At 55.6% G+C, this 23,685-nt stretch overlaps 4 protein-coding genes across 9 annotated transcripts in view; 3 read left to right on the top strand and 1 right to left on the bottom strand.

Moving 5' to 3' along the window:
• Positions 1-339: 339 nt before the first annotated feature.
• On the top strand, positions 340-4,960 carry FAM83C (family with sequence similarity 83 member C). The gene is made up of 4 exons (XM_040981121.1): positions 340-813; positions 2,698-2,865; positions 2,979-3,103; positions 3,511-4,960. The coding sequence occupies exons 1-4, from the start codon at positions 343-345 to the stop codon at positions 4,958-4,960; spliced, it is 2,214 nt and encodes a 737-aa protein (XP_040837055.1). The 5' UTR covers positions 340-342.
• A 2,215-nt stretch (positions 4,961-7,175) lies between these two features.
• On the top strand, positions 7,176-13,088 carry EIF6 (eukaryotic translation initiation factor 6). Of its 5 annotated transcripts, none has more exons than XM_040981582.1 (7): positions 7,176-7,257; positions 7,415-7,526; positions 7,603-7,688; positions 9,135-9,310; positions 10,214-10,390; positions 10,588-10,769; positions 12,863-13,088. In XM_040981582.1, the coding sequence occupies exons 2-7, from the start codon at positions 7,420-7,422 to the stop codon at positions 12,870-12,872; spliced, it is 738 nt and encodes a 245-aa protein (XP_040837516.1). In that variant the 5' UTR covers positions 7,176-7,257; positions 7,415-7,419; the 3' UTR covers positions 12,873-13,088. The 5 variants fall into 5 exon arrangements, with proteins under 5 accessions (XP_040837516.1, XP_040837517.1, XP_040837515.1 ...); XM_040981583.1 differs by having other exon boundaries at positions 7,179-7,249; XM_040981581.1 differs by having other exon boundaries at positions 7,191-7,325.
• Positions 13,089-13,544: 456 nt separating this feature from the next.
• On the top strand, positions 13,545-14,922 carry MMP24OS (MMP24 opposite strand). 2 transcript variants are annotated; one of them, XM_040981585.1, is made up of 2 exons: positions 13,545-13,582; positions 13,682-14,922. In XM_040981585.1, exon 2 carries the CDS (start codon positions 13,685-13,687, stop codon positions 13,844-13,846), a length of 162 nt encoding a protein of 53 aa, XP_040837519.1. In that variant the 5' UTR covers positions 13,545-13,582; positions 13,682-13,684; the 3' UTR covers positions 13,847-14,922. The 2 variants fall into 2 exon arrangements, with proteins under 2 accessions (XP_040837519.1, XP_040837518.1); XM_040981584.1 differs by having other exon boundaries at positions 13,563-13,582; positions 13,658-14,922.
• Positions 14,923-15,887: 965 nt separating this feature from the next.
• The window catches only part of MMP24 (matrix metallopeptidase 24), a 43,985-nt gene continuing 36,187 nt past the window's right edge, over positions 15,888-23,685 (bottom strand). Inside the window, exons 6-9 of the mRNA XM_040981586.1 lie at positions 22,165-22,379; positions 20,088-20,226; positions 18,540-18,806; positions 15,888-16,847 (exon numbers count right to left, since the gene is read on the bottom strand). Coding sequence (XP_040837520.1) covers positions 16,510-16,847; positions 18,540-18,806; positions 20,088-20,226; positions 22,165-22,379 — 959 coding nt within the window. The 3' untranslated portion in view covers positions 15,888-16,509. The remainder of the gene's footprint in view (positions 16,848-18,539; positions 18,807-20,087; positions 20,227-22,164; positions 22,380-23,685) is intronic.

A 23,685-nucleotide genomic window follows, 5' to 3' on the forward strand; every position in this document is an offset into this window, starting at 1 on the left:
ACTACTAACAGCATGGTGGGACGAGGCCCGAGGGTACACAGGGGTGGGAGGCACCAATGTGTGCAAAGGGCCCGGCCCTGCTGCTCTTCTGAACGAGTCCCAACAGCAGGCAGACAGGTGGGGCTCACCTGACAGGTTCCAGAAGCCAGGGGCAATGAGGCGGAGCCCAGCGCTGACTTAGGGTGGCAACAGGCCACAGCCCCCGTCACACACGCAGACAGAGGCGGTCCTGCCGGGCTTTCCTTCCTGCCAGCAGCCAACCCCGGGTCCAGACCATGGAGCTTGCCGGCGGCTGAGGGAGCCAGGTGGGCAAGCATGTTGGGAGGCCTTGCAGCCCAAGGAATGGCTGGCCCCCTGCGGGGTCGGGTGGAGGAACTGAAGCGGCCCTGGTGGCGGGAGAGCTCGCCCCTGGTGCTGCAGCACAGTGAGGCTGCCCGTCTGGCAGCTGACGCCCTCCTGGAGCGGGGCGAGGCAGCCTACCTGCGAGTCATTTCTGAGGAGCGGGAACTGCCCTTCCTGAGTGCCCTGGATGTGGACTACATGACCAGCCATGTGCGCGCCGGCCCGGAGCTTGGCGAGGCCCACGGGCCAGAGTCCTCGGGGCCTGACCGCCTCAGCCTGCTCTCTGAAGCCACTTCAGGCACTTACTTCCCCATGGCTTCCGATGTGGACCCGCCAGATCTGGACCTGGGGTGGCCCGAGGTGCCGCAGGCCACAGGCTTCAGCCCCACCCAAGCCGTGGTCCACTTCCAGCGGGACAAGGCCAAGAACATCAAGGACTTGCTGCGTTTCCTCTTCAGCCAAGCTCGCACGGTAAGGACCTCCTCTCTTCTTCCGTCCCACAGGGAGGGAAAGGGACCAGCCCAGGGCTATACAGCCCGCCTGAGATACCACGTTCCCAGGGTATGGCCGTATATTTCACTTCCATTTGTAGCCTCTTGGCCCTCAAGAGCCACAGGGATAACAGGGCATGTGCGGAAGGGACACCATGTGTTTCTTAGGGTGCAACTGAAGCGTATCCTGCAAGCAAGGCCCCCAGTGCACCTTTCCTAGTGATGGGTCCAGGTCTCCAAAGGCCTTATGATCTCCATGCCACCTCGGAGGACATCTGAGCCGCGTGCTGATCTCCAAAACTCAGGGATCAGGAAAGGAGTCTCTGAATGCAGGCCCAGCCTTGCTTTTTGGCCCCTATTCCCCTCTGCTGCTTCTCACCTCATGCCCTTGCACTGTGTCAGCTGGGCCTGAAGCAGAGGAGGGCTGTGATTGCTGGGGTGAGGAGCTAGGAGGTGTGGAGCTTGCTGGGCTCAGGAGCCAGATGCGGAAGGAGTGAGCAGAGATGGTGATACCCGGGCAGTGGTGGGGCTCGAGCCACACACCAGCATGACATCACTCCCAGAACCCTGGCCTCTGGCCAGGAAGACTGGGGAATAGACACGATGACCCCAGGCAGGACTCAAGGGTGGGCCTAGCTCCTGTAGCAGAAAGCAGGAGCTGAGATCCCAGCGGTACCTTGCAGCCTCCCTGGCAAGCCTGCCTGTGCCCCAGGCAGGGGTGTGCCAAGCCTGATTGGCATCGAGGATAGTGTTATTAGTGAGGCTGTTGCTGTTGTCATCAACCTGCCCCTTTGATCTTGTTCCCTCCATTCCGGGCCAGACCTGTGGTGTGGACTAGGGCATCCCCCAGTACCATGCCTCCTTGCCCCCACCAAGTCCCCTCCGTTCCTGAGCTGGGAATCAGGCTTCCACTCTGGGCTGTCCATCCCAAGGGACTCCTGTCCCTGCGGTCCATGTCCTCATTGGTGAAGAAGACAGCCAGAAAAGAGTGTTTATTGGGCTTCTGTTGTATGTCGACCATGTCCATGTTGTATTGCCCAGGCGTGTGGCATGTGGCTGTCATCACCTCCATTTAACAGAGGAGGAAGCTGAGGCCCCTGGAGGTGGAGTGACTTGCCTAAGGCTCTGTCACTAGGAAGTGGCAGAGTCTGAGTTTGAACCCGGTTTTGTTCAGCTGTAGAGTCAGATCCCCGGGCTCCATAGCTTAGCTCTGTGCAGAGCTGCTCTTCAGCTCTTCCAGGAGAGGAGAGTCCGCCAGCATATGCCTGGGGCTGGAGGGGCTGCTTGAGCATGGAGGTGCCAGGGGGTCCCAGGGACCTCTTGGAGGGGTGGGTCACAAGCCCAGCTCTCAATGGCACAGAAAACTTGTTTCCTCATAGCATAGATTATGAGTCAGGGAGTTCAGACCTCTGTCACCTCACAAGGAAACTGAGGCAGGTTTGGCAAAGAGGGGACAGCTACTCCAGCCCTTGAGAGCAGAGCCACAGACATGCAACCCATGGGCCTGACCAAGCGTTGGAGCCAGTGGGAGAAGAATATGAGGCGCAAGCCTGGCAGTTGGGACCAGGCCCTGCCCATGACAGCTGACCCCATCTGGGCTTCAGTGCAGAGCAGGGCTTTGATAGACAGCTCTGTCAGTCTGATGACACACATGCCATCCACAGAAAAATGCATACACTATGAGACTTTCTAACAATTTTGAGTCAAGCCCAGGCACTGTGAAAAGCCCTTCAAGTTCAGATACTCTCGAGGGCTCTGGCCTCCAACTCAGGCCCTCTTACTGGGACTCTTAACTTTTGTCTGACTAGGCTGGATGTGGGCAGTACCATGGGCAGGACTAAGCCCTTCCCACCCCCTCCTTCAGGTGGTGGCCGTGGTGATGGATGTATTCACTGACATGGAGCTACTCTGTGACCTCATGGAGGCCTCAAGCCGGCGTGGTGTCCCGGTCTACCTCCTCCTGGCCCAGGAGCACCTGAGGCACTTCTTGGAGATGTGCTACAAGATGGAACTCAACGGGGGGCACCTGCCGGTCAGTGAGAACCTGCTGGGTGACCAGTGGCACAGTGGGAGTGGGGCATAGTTGGGGCTTGAGATCTACACTCAAGGTCAGTCCTTAACCTGTCACTTCCCTTTTTGGTCCAGAACATGCGTGTGCGGAGCATGTGTGGGGACACATACTGCAGCAAGGCGGGCCGCCGCTTCACTGGGCAGGCCCTGGAGAAGTTCATCATCATTGACTGTGAGCAGGTGGTGGTGGGCAGCTACAGGTGAGCAGGTGGGATGAAGGGGAGGCTGGTAAGGGCAACTGGAATCTGGCAGTTTTGGATTAGCCTCTATTTAGCCATCTATTCCTTCCAGCAAGCCCTGAGCGTGTGCAGAGCTCCCCCTAGTGGAAAGATCCCTTGGCACAGAGAATGACTGGCACATTAGAATGTGAGGGAGGAACTTCAGAGATCCTCTTTGCTGAGACCCAGGACGGGTGATCTTGTGCCCAGATCCCATGATCAGGGCTAGAACGAGCACACACTCGGAAGTGGGGGGCCCTGTGCCATGTTGTGAGCCCTTTGGGCGGTGATTTGTTGCTCCCAATTTCAGGTACATTCCCCAGATTGTGCCTTCCACTGAGCCCCAGGGCCCAGCACTTTGCCTCCTGACCAGACATCTCTGTCCCCAGCTTCACCTGGCTCTGCAGCCAGGCCCACACCAGCATGGTGCTGCAGCTGCGGGGCCGCATTGTGGAGGACTTCGACCGGGAGTTCCGCTGTCTGTACGCTGAGTCCCAGCCTGTAGAGGGGTTCTGCAGTGGCGAGGACCCGCTGTCTCCTCCGATGCCTCTTCCTCCGGCCGTGGCACCAACCTTCAGACCTGGTGTGCCCAGCCCCACCTGCTCCTCACCGTCCAGTACTAGCCTCAGCAGCATCAAGCACTCGCCTCTCGTGGGCCACACCTCCTACCTGGCTCTACCAGGAGGCCGTGGTTGCAGCGACAACGATGGGATGGGGTCCTCATCGCCAGGTCCTGCCCGTCGCGAAGCCAGTGGCCAATCCACCCTGCAACGCCAGCTCTCAGACCCTAACCACGACTCTTCCACTGGGCCCTTCAGGGCCAATCTAGGCAAGATAGGGGCTTCGCCATGGTCCCAGTCCTCCCCTGCCCTCAACCTCAGTGGTGCCAACCCTTTGGCCCTGACAGTAGGATCACCTCTGCTCCCTCGCACTCGCCCCCGCCCCCTCTTCCACTTTCCCAGGGGTATCCCAGCTCTGTCTCGACTCCCAGAAAATGCGATTCTTGGAAGCCAAGAGCCTAGCCCTCTGCGAGGCCCTCGGGGACCTGGCATGGGCCTGGAGACAGTGGAGGAGAAAAGGGTTTGTCTGAGCCGGAGTCATGGCCAGCTGGACCTGCTTGTCCCCTTCTCTAGAGCCCAAGAAGTGGGAGGCCCAGACCCTGCAGTCAGCCCTAACTCCGGGTCCCTTCAGCCTGGTGACCACGCCCCCCAGGACAGGAAGTTGTCCTCAAGCCAGAGCTATAGCCACCTGGATCTCCTGTCCCAAGCCCAGGGTTCTGGGGACGCGTTTGAATCAGGTTCCCTCAGACTCGGTGATCAGGCCCCAGAGGACAGGAAGCCAGCCCCAAGCCAGAGCCACAGTCACTTGGACCTCCTGGCACAGTACCCTAAGGCCCAGGACCCCCGAGTGCCCCCTGAAGCTAACTCCTCAGCCAGGACTGGGAAACAGGGTCCAGATGAGCGACGGCAGACCCTGGGTCACAGCCAGCTGGACCTCATCACCAAGTTTGGTCCATTCCGGAGCGAGGGACCTGGACCCAGTGCTCTTCCAGGACCGAGTCCTGCTTGTGTGGCTGGGGCAGGCCCTGCAGATCAGAAGCGGCTGACCTTGGGCCACAGCAAGCTGGACCTCATCACCAGGTATCACCAGTTCCAGAGTGCCAGGCATGGACCCGAACCTGGCCTCCCTGGGGGCCCCATGGGAGGCCACTGCAATGGTAGTGGCCACGACCTGCGTGAAGACGAGAAGCGGCTGACCTTGGGCCACAGCAAACTGGACCTCATCACCAAGTACAATAAGTCCAAGTTCAAGCTGCTGCGAAGTCGCTTTGAGTCCTAGGCATGCTTCTCTCTGGGACTGATCTCTGTTCTAATTATGGGGACTCTGGACTTTGGGGGATGGGGAAACGAGGCAGGGGCTACCTGGCCGAGTCAGATGTCAGGGAGTGTCTAGAAGTCCAGGTTAAGTATACCAGGTTAAGTATGCCTCACACTCAGAGAACTGGATCTCACAGTGACCTAAAGTCTACTGCATGCGACTATGCTGGGCCCTTCATACCCTTGACTTCCCCTTCATCCTCACAACATCCCACAAAGCAGACCTCTCGTAGGGATATAATTATGAGATAATAGGTATTATTCCTCCTTTCCATAAGTGTGGGAGCTGAGGCCAGAGAGCTTGGATGACTTCTTTGCAGACAGGTCCAAGCCTGGGGGGGGAGGGGACCTCTGCCAGACCTGTCTCTCTGGCTTTAAAGAGAGTGCTTTTTACACAGATGTGACACACATTACCCGCAGTTCACAAGTCCCCAAACGCTCAAAATAGCAGACATTGCAAACACTATACAATACACCCAGCACAGACAGGGTCCACAGGCTCAGAGGCAGACAGCAGGAGACAAACACTCAGGTATCCCATCTGTGTCATTTGATTGAATGAGGGGCTACACAAAGCATATGCTTTCAGTCCTCACTGTAGATACCCTTAAGATCCAGAGACCAAGGATATGCACAGAATGCAACACACACACATACATCTAGTATTTCTTTGAATGTAAGTTGCATTCCCAGCCTTGCTGCATCTGCCATAGGTCCGATAAACAAATGATCCTGTGACCTGAGGCATAGGAATTAGGTGCATAAAGAAACCAAGGCAGAGCTGAGTGATAGAGGGAGCTGGAGAAGAGTCAGCCATGAGGAGGTGGCTTGGTCAGCAGGGTGTAGAGGGGACTGCCTTTGGGGCAGGCCTTGAAGAACAGCAGGTTTGGGACAGACGGAGGAGGGAATGAGAGGAATTCTGGGTAGAGGGAACTGAGTGGAAAGTTGCCCGAGAGAGGACAGAGAACGTGGATTTGAAGTGAGCTTGGGAGAATGAGAGCCCATGGATTCCTCTTCCCAGATGTCTTGCAGCACAGTCTGAGATGGCTGTGGATCCCTTTCTTGGGCTCACGCCCTGCCTGCAGGACGGTACACACAATTCAGACCAATAAAGGCAGATATGGCTGTGCCCCAGCAGCAGCCTGGTACATCCTGAGAAGTTCCAGGATCTGGGGAAAAGAGTGGGCTTGGGTCAGGCCACTGACAGGGTGCCTGGAGAGTAAGCAGAGAATGGTGGAAGGAGAGCTTGAGACAAGGGGTTCCAGAACACCCCCCTACACACACACACACACACACACACACACACACACACACACACACACACATTCTGAGAGGTTCTGGGGCTGTTATGGCATCTACAAAGTGTGGGCCAAGCACTCTGGTCCAGGTAGAGTAGGCAGGGCCTTTGACCCACACAGTTAAGCTGGGCACCAAGGGCGCGGCCTGATGACTCTGTGGCTAAAGTCCTCGCTTTGCACAAGCCAGGATCCCATGCGGGTGATGGTTCATGTCCCAGCTTCTTCACTTCCCATCCAACTCTCTGTGGCCTGGGAAAACAGTTGAGGACGGCTCAAAGCCTTGGGACCCTGCACCCGTGTGGAAGACCCAGAGAAGGGTCCAGCCTCCTGGCTTTGGATAAGCTCAGCTTCGGCGGTTGTGGCCACTTGGGGAGTGAACCAGCGGATGGAAGATCTTTCCCTGTCCCTCTTCTGTAAATCTGCCTTTCCAATAAAAATAAATAAATCTAAACAAAACAAAACATCTGGGCACCAAAGTGGGCTACAGGCCAGAATCCACCTTGGACGCATGTCAGCGCAGCTCCCACGCCAGCCTCAGGTCCTCAACTCTGACGGCCTCTTCTGCCCTTTCCTGGGAGACTCAACTCTCGTACCTCCGCTCTTCACGGCCCCGTGGGAGTCCGGATTTCGGTCAGTTTGCCCAGACCGGCCTTTCTTCCTTCAGTAAACATCATTTTGTTGAGCTATTCCCTCTTCTGGCTCTCCCTCACGCTTCACTTCCCGAGAACTCCCAAAATGCGGAATGAATGAACGAGAGCCAGCGGGCGAGGGGCGTGGCCAGTGCGGTGACCTGTGACCATAGAGTCCTTTAGCGAGTTGGAGCTAGAGCGGCCCCATGCGTGGGCTGGGCGGGCCACGTTCTTCCGGAAGTCTTCCTGGGGCCGAGGCGGAAACGGAAGGCAGCTTAGGAGCTAGGAGGACCAGATTCCGCGTGTGGAGACTGCGGTGACCGGGTGAGCGGGTGTGAAGGGGACCTGGAAGAGTCGGCCGGGTCTGCGCTGCCCGTGGCGAGTGCGGTAGGCGCTGCAGGTGGGGCTCGCGCTGGCGGCGAGTACCGAGGGGGCAGGGGCGAGGTAGGATCCGCTGGCTCTGAACTCGGACCCCGCGGTCCTCCTCAGGCCTCATGGCGGTCCGGGCGTCGTTCGAGAACAACTGTGAAATCGGCTGCTTTGCCAAACTGACCAACACCTACTGCCTGGTGGCCATTGGCGGGTCGGAAAACTTCTACAGGTGCGGCGGGAGCCCCCGGGGGCCGGCGGGGTGTGTGTGGTAGGGGACCGTGACCAGCGAGCCTCTGTCCTTACAGCGTGTTTGAGGGCGAGCTCGCGGATACCATCCCCGTGGTGCACGCGTCCATCGCCGGCTGTCGCATCATCGGGCGCATGTGTGTGGGTAAGGCAGGTGCAGGCGGGCGAGGGGCTTGCTGTCCACGCGTCTGCGTCCTCCTGCTTCTTTGACAGGGCTGGGCGTGACCTCGGCTTCGCCGGACTTCTGTTGTCTGTGGGAACTAGACAGTGTGGAGGCGCCTGGGGACCCTAAGTGACAGCCGAACCAGGACGGCAGCCATCCTGGTTATAATAACAGCCACAGGTGCCTTCCCTCCTGGTTTCCTTCCTCTGTCACCAAGACATGGGGGTGAGGAGTCGGAGGAGGAAGCGGAGAGGACAATGCCTGGGTGACTCACCGAGCTCCACACCTAGTCCACCTGTGCATGGCAGGTGATTCCCACCCCATCCCGGCCCCGCCACTGCGGGCGGGTTGCTTCCTCCTGCCTCCCGCCCAGCCTCCCCTGGCTGGCTCTTTCACAGATTCTCTCTGGCTGCATTTAACCCTGTTGGACCACCTCTGTGAGTGGCCTCCCCACCCTCAGCTCACCTGACCCCAGACGTTGGTCCTTCCTTCAAGCCGGGTCTGCATTCACTTCCTGCCATCCCTTGTTTCTGAGTTTCCTTCAGTGGGATCCTTAGAGAAGTGTCTCTGTCTAATCTAAGCATTTGTTGATTCAGGGACAACACCCTGGTCTCTAGCCATCCTCTCAGGGCTTGAAGTGAGTTCCCACAGAATATTGCCTTCGGTCCAGCCTGTAATGCCTTTCCAGATGCTAGTGGCTCAGAGTTCAGAATCTGAGCAGTGTGTTCCTGCATGGTAGGGGGGAAGGTTTAGCAGTGGTTATCAAAGCGAGTCTGTAGTTTTCTTCTTTCTTAGCATTTTGTGTAAGTCTGTTAGAGTGCATTCATCCTTCCTGTTCTCTTGGTTGTTTGCAGTTGGTGTATCAGGAATAGTGTGGGCTGTATTTCAGTGAGCATAAGTGCTGTATGTGATTTCTCTGGATCTAGAATACCCAGGAGTGGCATGGCAGAGCCACTGGTTATGCAGCCTAGGCTGTGTCGTAGGTGGTATTGTGGTGATTATACTCCTGTCAGAGTACAAGAAAGTTTCACTCCATCCTTGTGTGTTTGCTGACACTTGGTTCTGAAACACATTTAAAATGTCATTCTCATAGGGCTGTGCTGTTAGTTGAATTTTAATTTTAGGTAGCTGAATTTACAGCTGGTGCCAAGAACCATTCCTGTTAGTCCTGCTCCCTCTGGCTGATGATAGTGAAGCGGACAAGGTTCCTTGGCCAAAGTCCCTGAGCCATCTCCAGGCTGCCCCAGTGATCCTTTGCTCCGGTCTCCTGGAACTGTTTGCATTGATGGGTTAGAGGCCTGGCGTCTGGGCCTGAAGCTGTCCTGGGAAGGCTGGTTGGGCAGGGCTGGGTTGTATCCTCTGCTCCCAGGAGCTGTCTTGTGCATTCATGACCGTTTATACCCCACTCTCTGATTTGGGTCTCTCCAGGGAACAGACACGGTCTCCTGGTGCCCAACAACACCACTGACCAGGAGCTGCAACACATTCGCAACTGCCTCCCAGACTCCGTGCAGATCCGGCGGGTAGAGGAGCGGCTCTCGGCTTTGGGCAATGTTACCACCTGCAATGACTACGTGGCCTTGGTTCACCCAGACCTGGACAGGGTGAGGCAGCTGAGTTTGGCCCAAGGGTTACATACAGGACTATCCTGGCCTGTGGCTAGCTTTTTTTTTTTTTTTTTTTAAGATTTATGTTATTTTTATTGGAAAGTCAGATATACAGAGAGGAGGAAAGACACAGAGAAAGATCTCCCATCTGTTGATTGACTCCTCAAGTGGCCACAACAAAGCTGGAGCTGAGCTGATCCAAAGCCAAGAGCTTGGAGCCTCCTCTGAGTCTCCCACATGGGTGCAGGATCCCAAGGCTTTGAGCTGTCCTCGACTGCTTTCCCAGGCCACAAGCGGGGAGCTGGATGGGAAGAGGGGCTGCCCAGATTAGAATCAATGCCTGTAAGGGATCCTGGCTTGTGCAAGGCCAAGATTTCAACTGCTAGGCTACCATGCCTGCCCACCAGTGGCTAGCACCTATACTTGGCCGAAAGGCAGGGTTTGAGAGTGTCACTATGATTTCTTTGTCTAGGTGGACACTGGTAGTTAGGCATTCTTTGGGAGAGTGATAATAGAAGGTTTTCCTGGTGTGGTCAGTGTCTCACAGAAGCTGAGGACGTGAACGGATCTTTTCGGCCTGGAGGGGATGAACACGTCCAGAGCTGAAGCCTGGGCCAGGACAGAAGTTTGACATGTGAAATCTTTAACTGTGGGTTTGAGGGAAAAAGATGACATGAAGACCAGCCTCTGGCTGTTGTTGAAGGCATGCATGGATACTGGGAGCTCCAGTGCTGGCCTAGACCTTGCTCTCAGCTGTGTCTGCTGCTCCTTTATCACAGTGAGGTTTTCATGCGCAGTGACCTAGCGGTGAAGTGAGGGTCTAGGGAAGCCGGGCCCTGGGCAGTTGTGTCATACAGTCCCTGGTTCTCTGGCCCTTTGCATAGTCCTTTTGGTTGACAGGAGACTGAAGAAATCCTGGCAGATGTGCTCAAGGTGGAAGTCTTCAGACAGACTGTGGCTGACCAGGTGCTAGTAGGAAGCTACTGTGTCTTCAGCAATCAAGGGGGGTTGGTGCACCCCAAGACGTCCATAGAAGACCAGGATGAGTTGTCCTCATTGCTTCAGGTGCCACTGGTGGTAAGCTTGCCCGTCCCCTGACCCTGGTCTCTTGGTCAGCAGAGCCCTTTGCCCAGTGCCTGGGAATCTGAGTTCTGACCTGCAGTAGTTTGGGATCCTGACTGCAGGGCAGAAGCAAGGCTTGGGGCCTGTCATCATGAGGAGGGGAGACTTTGGCTCTGGATGCTGTAATTCATACTGTGTTCTTCCCTTGGCAGGCGGGCACTGTGAACCGGGGCAGTGAGGTGGTTGCTGCTGGCATGGTGGTGAATGACTGGTGTGCCTTCTGTGGCCTGGACACCACCAGCACAGAGCTGTCGGTGGTGGAGAGCGTCTTCAAGCTGAACGAGGCCCAGCCCAGCACCCTGGCCACCAGCATGCGGGACTCCCTCATTGACAGGTGTCTAAGGCTTTTCCTCTTTTTGCCCAGCACAGTGAGCTTATGTTGCCTTCAGGTAGGGCGAGAAAGTGTCACCTAGAACAAGAGCCACCTTGCACTGTCCTGGTAGATTTTCAAGTGGGAGAGTGTGTCTGCACACTGTTGAGCAGCCCCAAGTGCAGGCAGTGGGTGTTTCATCAACTCTGAAGACTCAGTGTGGTGCCTCTGTGTTGGTGGACCTTTCCTGTGAGCTTATTTGATCAGTGACTACAGGAGAGAGAGAAGGTCTTCCAATTGCTGGTTTGCTTCCCAAATAGCCATAATAGCCATAGCCGAGCCAATCCAAAGCTGGGGCCTCTTCCAAATCTCCCATGTGGGTGCAGAGTTCCAAGGCTTTGGACCACCCTCCACTGCTTTTCCAGGTCATTAAGGAAAGAACTGGATTTTAAGTGGAGCAGCCAGTACGTGAACCGGTGCCCATGTGTGTTGCTGCTGGTAGAAGATTAGTCCTTGGCCACTGCGCTGGCCCCAGTGACTACTACAGTTTGCAGTTTGTATTTGCCTGTTCCAAGCCAACAGGCTAGAGACACAAGGGTTGAGGAGAGACTGGATACCTAAGGAAGCTCTTGGACTGGTTGGAGATAGCTATGGCGTCAAAATCACAATCGGGATACTTTTGTGATTTATTTTATTGCTATTATTAATAATACATGACAATTACTGAGAAGAGAGTTTTAAGTTTTTTTTATTGGAAAGGCAATACAAATCTTTACAAAGAGGAAGACAGAAAGAACTTCTATTCTCTGGTTCACTCCCCAAATGGCTGTTATAGCCAGAGCTGAGCCAATTTGAAGCCAGGTCTCCCATGCGAGTGCAGGATTCCAGGGACTTGAGCCAGCTTCTGCTCTCCCAGGTCATTAAACAGGGAGCTGGATGAGAAGTGTAGCAGCTGGGACTTGAACCAGTACCCATTTGGGATGCCAGCACTTGCAGGCAGAGTATTAACCAGTTGAATTCCTCTCCCCCCTCCCCCCCCACGCCGTGTTTGTGTGTGTGTGAGAGAGAGATTTATTTTTTTAAGATTTATTTTTATTAAGCAGATTTACAGAGAAAAGGAGACAGAAAGATCTCCCATTCACTGGTTCACTGCCCAAGAGAGATTTAAAAAAAAAAATAGACACTTGCAGGGCTGTGACTGGAGATTGTGAGGTATGAGGCTTCAGAGTCTCTTCTGGTGTAATAGCAGGTGCTCAGTAGTTCAGCCTCCTCTCTCCCCACTGTTGAAGATCCTTCTCTGGATGTATCACACCCAGTTCACACAGGAACCTTCATTAGGCTAGAAATTCCCAAGTTGAGCAAATGCCAAGTAGCACCTACATTCTCCCTCCTTCATCCTCTGGTTTACCTGATGTTCAAAGCTCCACAGCGATGGAGGATAATCTGGTGTGTTAGTTCGACATCAGGCCTCTGATTGCAGATTAAAGGGAGAAATAATCGCACTTCCCAAATGGCCACAATGGCCAGGGCAACCCTGAGCCCCTTCTGGTCTCCTGTATGGTGGCAGGGGCTGTGGTGGTGTTCCTGGCCTGTGCAGTCAGATCATTCAAAGAGGTAGTGGAAACCAAGAGAGCAGCCTCCCTCCCCTGCCTTGGTTGGTTGGGCCCGTGAAGCCTCAACATGAAGGTGGGAGGAGATTAAACACTGTTCTCCAGCGGTGATTGCCAGGAACAGTGCTTTTATCTCATCCACCCCATTCAGTTGTCTGCCTTCCTGTGGTGGTCATGCCCATTTAGCTTAGTAAGCAGTAAGGAGGGAGAGCAGAGTTCAGCCTGGGTCCCGCCCGAGGGCTGGGGCTTGGCCTCGTCTCTTCCTCACTGAGCTTACCCTAAAGTTTGATGACTGAAGTCTGAGTAGTTGGGGAAGTTGGCCCACTTGAGTGGGGAAAGTTACTTCTGGCCTTTTTAAGCACTGAGAGTTGTAACTTGGACTAGGTCATGGGATGTTGTCAGACCTGCACCCTGGGTGGGGCTGTGAACAGGCTCTGAAGGGCTGAGAGAACAGAGGTGAGGTTCCCCCTGTGAAACAGCTCCTGACGGTGCTAACTCTCTTTCCAGCCTTACCTGAGTCATCCTCCATGCCATGCAGTGGACTTTGGCTCCCTTTCCGCAACCTGCCCAGCGTTTCCTGGATGCTGGCAGGGAGGTGGCAGGCCTTCCCCGTGGGTGCCCAGCCCAGCTCTGTTCCTGCAAACCTGCTGCGTCCTGCTGCTGTCAGGGCCTCTGGCTCCGGGTTGAGAGCTCAGCTCTCCTGTGCCATCGCATTAAAGGGCATTTGTCTCCAGCTGGTCTGATTGTCATGTTTGGGGACTTGAGCCTGTGTGCAGAACCTCCCCCTGCCGGTCCAGGGTTCTGGGGAGATCAGGTGGGATGGACACACACACACACACACACACACACATACACACATACTCCGTACACACAGGCACGCGTGTGCACTCTTACTCTATCCCTCTGTCCGTCCTGCTTAAGATGGGAGCAAACACCCCTTTGTCGATCCGGGGGCGTGGGCGCTCAGCCTCAGTGCGTTTTTAGGGGATGAAGGCTGGTGGCCTGGCTGTCGGGTCCATCATCTTAGAGGTCGGATGTGTATGGGGTTCCGGACACGCCCTGGTTCCCCGGCCTGGGCTGGGGGCGGAGCCTCGTCCTGCAGGCTGGGATCCTTCGGTCACGTTCTTCGGGCCCCTCCCCCCGTGGCTGGGGGCGGGGCCTGTGACGTCAGGACGCCGGCTCCTCCCGACGCCCGAGGTAGCAGGACTGGAGGCTCTGCCGCGTAAGGTGAGGCCGAGATGGAGGGTGGCCTGGGCTCCAGTTGCCTTGGGTCGGGGAGCAGGGGGTTACCACTGCTCTAAGGCTGAAATGCTTCTCTTCCTGCAGACCATGGGGGCTGAGCTGAGCGGTGGCCAGGGCGCCCCAGAGCCGGCGCAGCCCCAGCCCGCAGCACAAACGGGCCCGGAGCAGCCCGCGCCCCAGCCGCAGCTCGGACCTTGGGGGCCGCTGGATGATGTGCGTTTCCTTATCGTCTGCACCTCCTGGTACTGACGGCTGCTGGCCGGAAGATGCCGCCCGCTGCCTCGTTCTCCCTGTACTTGGCTTTCGGGACCTGGCTCCCACCAGTGTTTCAGAAGGTCGCAGGGGACTTGAAGGAAGGTCCAGCAGGGCTGTCTCCGGGACAGGAACTGCCTCAAACCCTGAACGAGTGCACCTTCCAGCCTGCACCCATACCCGGCTTGGCTCAGACCTGCGTGCTCTCCCCACCCCAGTGCTTCAATTGTGTGGGGGCCTAGGGCAGCTTTTCCTGTGTGCAACATTGGCAGGTCCGGCCTCCTGGAAGTCCTGGGTGTGACACCATGTCCACAACCGCTCACCGAGAGGGGGTTGTTAAATTTGCTGGCTTGGCAGGTGACCTGCAGCAAGCAGCACTTTGTTCTCCCAGAGGGCCACCCTTGGAACCTCGCATGTGTTCCACACCCCAAAGAAAACGACATGATTCTGTATTTGTTTTATTTAGAAATGTTTTAAAAAACATTATACAAAGGCTGATCAGTTTAAAATGTGACCGACACTGAAATGCGGTGGCATTCCCCAGGCTGAGGGGAAGCTGGGCTCTGGGGCCCCTCTGCCTGGCTGCCCTGTCCTGGGTGATGGACACACAGAAGACCATAGGCAGGAAAATCCAGGGTTGGAAGCCTCCAGGCTGAGCCCTCTCCAGGCCTCGTGGCTCTGCACCCCTCCCTCCCAACAGGTGCAGCCACGGCCTCCTACCTTCATCTCTTGCGCTTTCTCAGCTGGCCTAGGTAGTACCAGGGGCCAGTGGGGAGCCCAAGGGCGCCTAGAGCGTTCCCAGAAGTGAGAGCACCAACCTGAGGAGTGGACAGGGACAAGGGAGGCCAGGAAAAGATGGACAGAGGAGAGAAACCTCTGCTGCTCCCAGACCTTGGACGGATTGGAGGATGGAAACAGGTCCCGGCCATTCTGGAGTGGCCTGGGCAAGTTGCAGAACCCTTCTGAGGGCGCGGTGCACAGGGAGAGCTGCCCTTGGCCTTTCAGGGCCCCACGAGTTTGATGGGAGTGGACAGTGTAAGCTAATAAAGTGCTTTGCAAAGTATAAAACACCATACAAACCTATGGGTCACTAATATCTCCGCAGTTGTTGCCCGCCTGCCCCAGGGAGCCTGCCCTTGGCTAAAATAAAAAAACAGGATGACGATGACAGGGGACACAGTGGACCCACAGTGCCTCTGAGATTTTTTTCTCAAGACAGCTCCCAGGGCTGCCCATGCTACAGGGTAAGCCAACCCAAATCCTAGAGACCACAGGGTTGGGGCAGGGTCTCTGCAGGCCCTGGCAGCTGAGACCCTGCTGGCACCCTGCAGATGGTCCGGCACCTCTTGGTGGCTTTGGCAGAGAACCGGGGACACCACCAAGCCCACTGGCCTTGCCTGGAGCTCCTCAGTAGCAGGCAGGCAGGGCTGTCTCCCTCTGCCGGACTGCAGCAAGGCAAGCTGAGTCCCAGGGACTCCCACCAGAGGGCAAGGGTGAGCCAAAGAAGGCCCCTAAGTGGGGAGCCACTACCAGGTGGGGGCCCTCTTCCTAAGAGCGGTGTGGGAAGACGGGCCCCATGAGCTGGGCGGCGAGGGCTCCCAAGGGCTGCGCGCACGCTGTGAACACTGTTTCTGGGCTGAGAGGGAGTCGCTGCCTCTGTGTGGCCAGGATTCTGGGTGCTAAGCACCACAGAGGCTGTCCTGGGTCCCTAAGCCCTGAGGACACAAGTGGCAGGCTAGAGCAGGGCTATGATGGGAAATGGGACAGGGACAATGGGCAGAGAGAGAAGGACGGCCACAAACTCGGATTGGCTTCTAGAAATAGGGTCAGTTTCTGTGCCAGCTCCTGGGCTTTGGGGCAGGGCCCTGACTGCTGGGTGTCTGGGTGCCTCAGCAGCACCTTGGGTCATACTGCTTTTCGGGGAAGGCTGCCACACTGGCCTTGTCACCAAGACAGTCACCTCTTCACTTACCTAGAGCCTCAAGCAGCCTTTGCAAAATGGGACTTTAAATAGTAGTGACAGGACATTGAAATACAATGTGAGACCCAGCTGGGCCACAGCCCCGCTGCAGGCAGCACATGACATGACCCTCAATCCTGGGTCTGGGGGGAGACCCTGACAGATGGAGTAGGTTTCCTGAGGGATCTGCCGTCTGCCAGCAGGGGAAACCCAGGCTTGTTGTCCACTGTCTCGGCAGCAAGAGTCGTGTAGCCTTGGAGGGCAGTATGGGGTGGTATGGGGGACATCTGACCAGCAGGTGTTGGCAAAAGGGGATTGGGATGGGTAGCATCTCCCAGATGGGGGATGAGAGCTAGTGCTGGCTTCCCACAGAGGGTGCTAGGTTCCAGCCAGGAAGGGAGCTGTGGTGCCTCCTGGACACCACAGGAGGCAGTGACCACAGGGCCTCCTCCTGGGATAGTCCCTGCTTCCTGAGGGGGCCTGGCCTGTCCCCTCAGATAGAGGGTAGTACATCCAGGATGGAAAGCCCACCCTGGCGCCAGCTCCTCATCACTCCCAATCCCACACTCAAGCCTAGGCCAGTGCACCCATCACTCCAGCTATACGACCCCAATGGGCTATGGCCAGAGCTGCCCCTCAGATCTTGGTGAGGAAGGGCCTGGATGGCTAGACCTGGTGGACAGACAGGGCTCTGGGCTGCTCAGACCCACTCCTGGACTGGCCGCTTATAGTAGGTGACAGGCTGAGGGCCTGCCTTGTTCTTGAACTGGAAGATGGTATAGACCAGCACCAGGATACAGAGCGACAGGATGCAGGGGATGACCACGGCCACGGCGTTCACGGAGCCTGGCACATCATTGATGGTTACCATGATGTCCACATCATCCTGGGGCAGCCGCCGCTCCTTCCGCCGCTCTACCTCCTTCTGGTTGCAGCCCATCCAGTCACGCAGGATGTTGCGTGGGTAGCCTGGCTCCACGCTCAGTTTCTGGTTGTCAAACTTCCAGTAGTCCCGGCCTTTGTAGAAGTAGGTATAATCTGTGGAAATATGGCCCAGCATCACCACTCCCAAGTGCTTGCTGTGCATTTGCCCTAGGCCGGGAGGGGGTGCAGGGTGGAGTAAATGATGCAACTGCACAGGGCCCCCCTTTTCATCTCCAAGGTTCTGGGAACACACTGAGGCATTTGGAGCATAACTGGGACATGTTTCAGGACCCTCAGCCTGGGCATGTGGCTGTCACATTGTGCACAGTGGGCCTCCAGGCCTTTTAGGTCAAATCAAAAGCCCCCAGTTCAAAGGTTTATTGCTGAGAACTGGGCTCAGACGCCAGGCCATGGCACCACAAGCCTTGTCTTCAGGGGTGATTTTGGCTCAGTGACCCTTCTCAGGGGGCTGGGAAGGAAGGAGGCACGCAGGCTGGGTAGTTTTGCCAATTCCCTCATTGGGCAGCTACTGCAGGCTCCCGGCAACAGCCTTAACAGCACTACCAGCCCACAGCAGAGCAGCTGGCCCAGACTCGCCTTATTGGCTGATTCTCCACCCTGGCTGGGATCTCATTGGTCAAAGTCCTTGATGTCACCTGTCACTGAGGCTCCCCTAAAAAGGGAGGCCACATGTGTAGCCAACACACAGGCACACAGGACAGTCAACAAACAGCAGCACTGCCTTCCTGGAGAGCCTTTCTCTAGCGGTCCTCTCTGCCTCTTTGTTTGCTTTCTCACTCCTATTTCCCGTACAACATTTGTTACCACCTTATTTTCTGCCACCAGGCTGTCAACCACGCAAGTCTTACTTGCTAGTAGACCCCAGTTCCTTCTCTATAATAGCCGGCTCTTTGTAATGATGGCGAACCAAATGGATGAACCGTGTCAGTCTTCATCAGTAGAATCATACCCACGTGTGATGTTATGGTGATAACAGAACTTTACAAAACAAACCGTGCCAGACCTTATTCTAAGTGCTCTGCGTCTTTTGACCCTCACAAAGGGTTATGTGTAGGCAGATGCCATCATTACGTTCTGTCTCCATCAAATTGATGAAGACATGGAGAAAACTGAGTGCAAACAGGTTCAGTGACATGGATTGTATGGAAGCCAGCTTGGTTCCAGAGTGTATGCTTTGAATCCACAGAGAGTACATAGCACTCACGGGGGCACACTCTGCCCACAGCAAGACCTCGCCGCTCCTCTGGAGAGCTCCTGGTGTGCTAACGAGAGACAGGCTGTGAAGCTCTGATGACGGTCGTGGCAGCTGGTTGCCTGCCTGGCCTCCAGGAGGCACTTAGAAAATGTGAGTTTCTCTCCTCAATGTCCTCCCCTTAAACCTCATGGAAAGGTATCTTTGAAACTACCCATCTCCATCATTGTGTTTCAGATCTGATATCTTGAGGAACCCTTAGAGTGGCCCTGAGGGCCACTGATGGAGAAATGGCTGTTGAAAGGAACAAAGTCAGACTGTAAAAACATCTCTTAGGTGGGAGTCCATCCTGCAGATGGACCTATGGGTCTTGGTAACCGGGTAAACAAGTTAATTGCTGTGTGAACATGTGGGTAGCTGGGAGGAGGCTGTCTTCCCACTATCACTCTCAAGGTTGGAGGATCCTGAGTATATTCCATGGACTTTGCAAGAACCACATAAAATCAGCCATGTGCTGCGTGCTGGGCCCGCCCTGGTCCAGCTCAACCCAGCCCACTCCGGCCCAGCCTGGCCCCGCCCCAGCTCTCACTTACATCCTTCTTTGCTGATGAAGGCCCCCTGGGGAGCCTGGGGGATGCCTTTCCACACCGTGATGGGCTTGGGGTAGCCGGGGTCTGTGGCCCGCCGTTCCTCACTGTAGCGCCAGTACCGCTCGCCTTTGAAGAAGTAGGTCTTGCCCACAGGCTCCCAGCGCAGGGCAGTGTCGATACCTTCACGGGGCAGACAGCTGCCCAGCTCCCCCAAGCTGTGGGGGTACCCTGGCTCCACCGTCACCTCCTTGAACACCCAGTACTTGTCACCTGTGGGCAGAAGAGTCCAGTTTCTGTCCTCTTCAGTCACTTGGGCCAAAGGTGGCAGCCAGTGCCACTTGCCCGTCTTTATGAAGCCAGTGGCAGAGAACATGAAGCCCCAGACCTGTGGAATCGCTTTGGCCCCTGCCCCAGAGAAAGCATGGTGGCAAGAAGCCAGGAGCTCATCCTGGACCCTGTGTGTCGTGGCCCTGACTCCTGGGCTCTGGGCCCCATTCTCTGGGTTTGCTTCGCACCTCCTGTGAATTCAGCCACTGCAGTGACCTCACACAGAAGGTTGCTCTCCCACCTGTCCCCCAGGGACACCTGGTCCTGAGGCTACATCTCACATCACTCTCCCACTGCACCTGAGAACCAGTGACAGGTGCCCTGAGCTCTCACAGCCCCAGCTGGCTCTGAGCCAGCTGGCTGCCTGGAGTCCTCCTCTTCACCTCCTGCCCCCTAGGGCTCCACCTTCTTGCACTCTTTCCCTGCTCGGTAGCTGGCACCTGAGGAGTTCTTTTGAGTTCCCCTACAGCTGTCCTCTGCCCTTCACATGTGGCTGCTGCCTGGTTTGGGCCTTGCAGATATTACTCACCTCAGCTCCAGCCCCCTCCTCCAGGATTGCCTCCCTGCCTCTGCCCCCCTGGGTGGCCATTTGCTCCAAGGTCCCTGGCAGGCAATTCTCTTTGGGATTTCTGCCCACCGACCACAACAACATCGTTCCAGGCCACATCTCATTTCTTTAAGGTGAGGCTTCTGTGGCTGTCAGGTGACTGTCAGGAGGGTCTCCTCAGCCTTTGACTGCCCCCCACTCTCCATCCTTGCTCCTTTGCCTATACTGTGTCCCATTGGAGTCCCTTGCTATCTTCTCACTAGCTGTGTCTTGGTCATCTTAGGCCTGGCCCATGTCAAGACAATCAACATGAGGCAACTAGCACAGTGCTGGGCAGGGTAGACACATGCATATCTCCTGCCCTCCCTTCTTTGATCACTCCAGCCTCCCTCTGGGCTCTGAAACACCTAATGGAATGTTCTGGCATAAATGTTGGTTGTCAGAAGCCTGACCTACCTCTACATCTTGTGGGTCAACCTTGTCATGTCCCTCCCAAGTTGATTTCCTTGTCTTGTGTTCCACCTGCCCATGGGAACTGTCCCGTTAGCCCTCAGTGACTCTGTCAGGGCCAGAAGGGTCCAGTTAGAGCATCTCCCTCCCAGCCCAGTTCTTCCAGTTCAGATGGGAAAAGGAGATTCCAAGAGGGGCCGGGAACCCCACAACACAGGCTGCTTTACCTTTGAAGAAGACAAATCTTCCATCAGCCCTTTCGTAGGCCGCATCGATGCGGGCGGGCAGGCCTTTCCAGAACTGCTCGATCTGCATGGGGTAGCCCTCCTGCACACGGTTATTGCGCAGGCGCCAGAACCAGCGATCCTGGGGATTAAGGAAGCAGGGAGAGAAAGAGTCATCACAGGCTCAGTGTCTCAACCCAGTCATCTTAGCTCTGGGGTTCAGGCTTGACTCAACATCTTTCCCTGAGCCCAGCCTCACAACCCTGCATGGAGAGTGCCTGCGTCTAACTTGCAAAGCTCAGGAAGATAGGATGCCCCTGGGACCCTAACTTGAAGTCTTAAGTCCCAGTAAGCCAACAGGCCAGGGGTGCCAGCATAGGAAAAGGAGAGGACTGGTCACAGGAGGATGGCAGAGAGTCACAGGCTGCATTTTAGCTGCTAATAGGGGCCCTGAGGGAGGCGTACAGCAGAGCTTATAGGTCAAGTACCTTGAAGAAGAGTGTGGCCACACAGTCCCAGGTGAACAAATGGCGGCTAAACCTACAAGAGTACAATAAAAACCTCTCCTCTCCAGCGCTGCCTGGGGTTGGCCAGCAGTCTGGGCAGGGCCTGTCATTTCCCTGGACCAGAATGGAGATGATAAAAGCTGGAATTGTCAGCAAACAGTTCAGTCAGGAGGATCAAACAGGTGCAGAGAAGGAGCGTGCTTTGTGAATGATGGCAAAAAATCCGGACCTGGTGCAATGGCTCAGTGGCTAAATCCTTGCTTTGCATGCGCTGGGATCCTATTTGAGTACTGGTTTGTGTTCTGGCTGCTTCAATTCCCACCCAGCTCCCTGTTTGTAGCCTGGAAAAGCAGTAGAGGGTGGGCCAAAGCCTTGGGACCCTGCACCCATGTAGAGACGCAGAGGAGGCTTCAGGCTCTTAGCTTCAGATTGGCTCAGCTCCAGCCATTGTAGCCACTTGTTTCTTTGTCTCTCCTCTCTATATTTCTGCCTTTCCAATAAAAATGTAGAAATCTTACAAAAAAAAAAAAAACAAAAACAGACAAAAGCTAATGTCTTTCAGGGTGTATCACAGAGCACTCTTGTGTCTAGTTTAACTCTTCTTGACTTCACAACTCTTAAGTTGATCTAAGACATATAGTCCTAAGAAAGGCCAAGCGCCTTGCCCAGAACCCTTCCCTGAGAGGCAGGTTGGGGGCTGGCTCCTGTTCCTGTTTCCTGTTCATGCTTCAAACCTTGGGAAAGGTCTCCCCAAGGGGAACAGAGAGGCTGTGCTCAGTCACCCAGGGCAAGGGAGGCATGCTGCCCAGGTGCCCTGGAGTACAGCTTTCACTGCCCTCCACAAAGGGGCTGGCTGCAGCTCCAGAAAGCCTCTTTCAAGGTCATGTCCCCCCACATCCCTAATGCCTGGATGAGGCAAGGTGTTATAAAGGTCCAGTCATGTTGGGTCCCATGTGGGCTGACAGACCATTCTAGATCCAGAACTCCCTGTGGAGATGGCCAGGACATTCTCCCCTGACCCTTCTTCTTCCCAAGAACTGACCTTCCAACTGGGTGTCAGGGAATCCAGTGCAGCATCTCAGGGCAGCTGCTGCCTGGTCAGCCTATGGGCAAACTGGATATACTCTGGGCAGCATTGCTTCAGGAATCTCCGGCTCCCCACCCCGGCACCACCCCAGCCCCAACTCCTGGAAGTCTGGAACTCCCATCTTCTTCGCCAGGCACTAATCTGTCTAGAGCAGTGACTCCCCAATGTTTCCAGTGGTGAAACTGAGGCCCAGAAAAGGGAAGAGGACCTACTCAAGGTCATGGACCTGGAATTGCTTCCGGCATCTTCCCCAGCACTCACCCCCATGAAAGTGCAGGACCATCATCCTTTCCTCTTGGCCCCTTGGAAACAAGCAGTTCCTTTCAGCAGAGCCAAGAAGAGATCCTGAGGCCTGGCCACTGGGTCAGCTCCTGTTCAGACCACACAGGACCCTAATCCCAGAGCGGGAGGCTTCCAGGCGCTGGGGTTGGGGAAGGAACAGGAAGAGACCACCCCCAGGGCAGGGTTGCCAGTCAACTGGCCCTACCTTAAACACAAACATCTCGCCCCGGAAGAGAGCCACTGTGTTAAAGTTGCCATCACAGATGTTGGGTTTGGCACCTGGCGTGGATGGCCGGTCCCCCAGGGGTGGCCGAGGGGGCCTGGGCTGTCGCTCATGTTTTCTCTCTGACGGCGAGTGGATCCTGCGGACGGGGAGCGTGGGGAGGGGCCGCGTGGGCTCCAGAGGTTCAGCTGGAGGTCCTAGAGAAAAGGCTGTTTCTCAGAGGGGCAGGGCAGCAGCTCCAGCCTCTTGTCCCCTCTCCCCAGTCTTACTCCTTCAAGTGTTGAAAAAACAGAACAGCTATAAAAGGGAACCCATATTTCTTCCCACCCTCCGACCCGCCTCCCCAATCCTGCCTCTTCTCCTTTTCCTTTCTAGTTCCAAGAGCATACATGCCCTTCCCAAGGACAGCCAAGTTGTGTCCTGTTCCTTCACTGCACGCCACAGGATGCCCCAGTCTCAGCTCCTGATTCCTCATCTCACTTCAGTACCACTTCTGCCTCAGTGACTCAGACAGCTCAGTCATGCTCACCAGTGACCCCTGCGTGGCCCTATCAAGTGGTCACTGGACTCAAACTTGGATAGGCAGACAACTCATCTAGGGATCTTGGCAAGATGCAGATGATAGCCTGTGTCCTGCCTGTGTCACTGGGCTGAGGCTTGCTTGTTGAGTAGCACGCTTGCAGGGATGCATCATCTGAATCCCTGCCCTCATGTCCACGTAGTTACAGCCCCAGGGCCTCCTTTCTCTCTACATTTTGTCCCAAGGTTGCTGTTTCCCATCCTGGGCTATGTAATAAGATCACCTGGGGAAGCTTTTAACACTTTAGATTCTCAGGGCTGCATTGTGGCACAGGGGGTTAAGCTACCACCTGCAATGCCAGCATCCCACCCAGTTGCCACTTCTAGCCCTGGCTGCTTCACTTCTGATCCAGGTCCTGGCTATGACCCAAGAGAGTAGCAGAAAATGGCCCAGATGGTATAGTCCCAGCCACTCACGTGGAAGACCAAGAAGCAGCTCCTGGTGTCAGCCTGGCTGCTGCTGCCATCTGGGGAGAAAACCAATGGATGAAAGATATTTCTGTAACTCAGCCTTTCAAATAACCATGTATTTGAAAAGATATGTATTTATTACTTTTAAAAAAATTTTTTTGGAAAGGCAGATTTACAGAGAGGAGAGACAAAGATCTTTCATCCACTGGTTCACTCCCCAAATGGCCGCAATGGCTCGAGCTCAGCCAATCCAAAATCAGAAGCCAAGAGCCTCTTCCGGATGTCCCAAGGATTCCTCTGTCGCCTTCCCGGGCCAGGGAAAATGGATCAGAAGTGTAACAACAGAGACTAAAACCAGCATCCATATGGGATGCTGACAGAGGATTTGCCTGTTGAGCCACTAGGTTGGCCCCCAAATAAGTAATCGTTAAACAAATTTAAAGCCTTCAAAATTCTCAGGAGTCACCTGAAATCAAATCCTTGGGAGGATGTGGGGCAGGGGTGAGGCTAGAT

This window comes from Ochotona curzoniae, unplaced genomic scaffold, assembly GCF_017591425.1.
Source record: "Ochotona curzoniae isolate NIBS_2020 unplaced genomic scaffold, NIBS_Ocur_1.0 contig_3520, whole genome shotgun sequence".
NCBI classification, from domain to species: domain Eukaryota; kingdom Metazoa; phylum Chordata; class Mammalia; order Lagomorpha; family Ochotonidae; genus Ochotona; species Ochotona curzoniae.

Excerpts from the sequence above, each read along its gene's own strand:
- EIF6 (XM_040981582.1), top strand. The coding sequence starts at position 7,420 with ATGGCGGTCCGGGCGTCGTTCGAGAACAACTGTGAAATCGGCTGCTTT. Across the intron at positions 7,689-9,134 it reads CATCGGGCGCATGTGTGTGG|GGAACAGACACGGTCTCCTG; the intron begins GTAAGGCAGGTG and ends GGGTCTCTCCAG. Across the intron at positions 10,391-10,587 it reads TGCTTCAGGTGCCACTGGTG|GCGGGCACTGTGAACCGGGG; the intron begins GTAAGCTTGCCC and ends TTCCCTTGGCAG.
- MMP24OS (XM_040981584.1), top strand. The coding sequence starts at position 13,664 with ATGCTTCTCTTCCTGCAGACCATGGGGGCTGAGCTGAGCGGTGGCCAG.
- FAM83C (XM_040981121.1), top strand. The coding sequence starts at position 343 with ATGGCTGGCCCCCTGCGGGGTCGGGTGGAGGAACTGAAGCGGCCCTGG. Across the intron at positions 2,866-2,978 it reads TCAACGGGGGGCACCTGCCG|AACATGCGTGTGCGGAGCAT; the intron begins GTCAGTGAGAAC and ends TTTTTGGTCCAG. Across the intron at positions 3,104-3,510 it reads GTGGTGGTGGGCAGCTACAG|CTTCACCTGGCTCTGCAGCC; the intron begins GTGAGCAGGTGG and ends CTCTGTCCCCAG.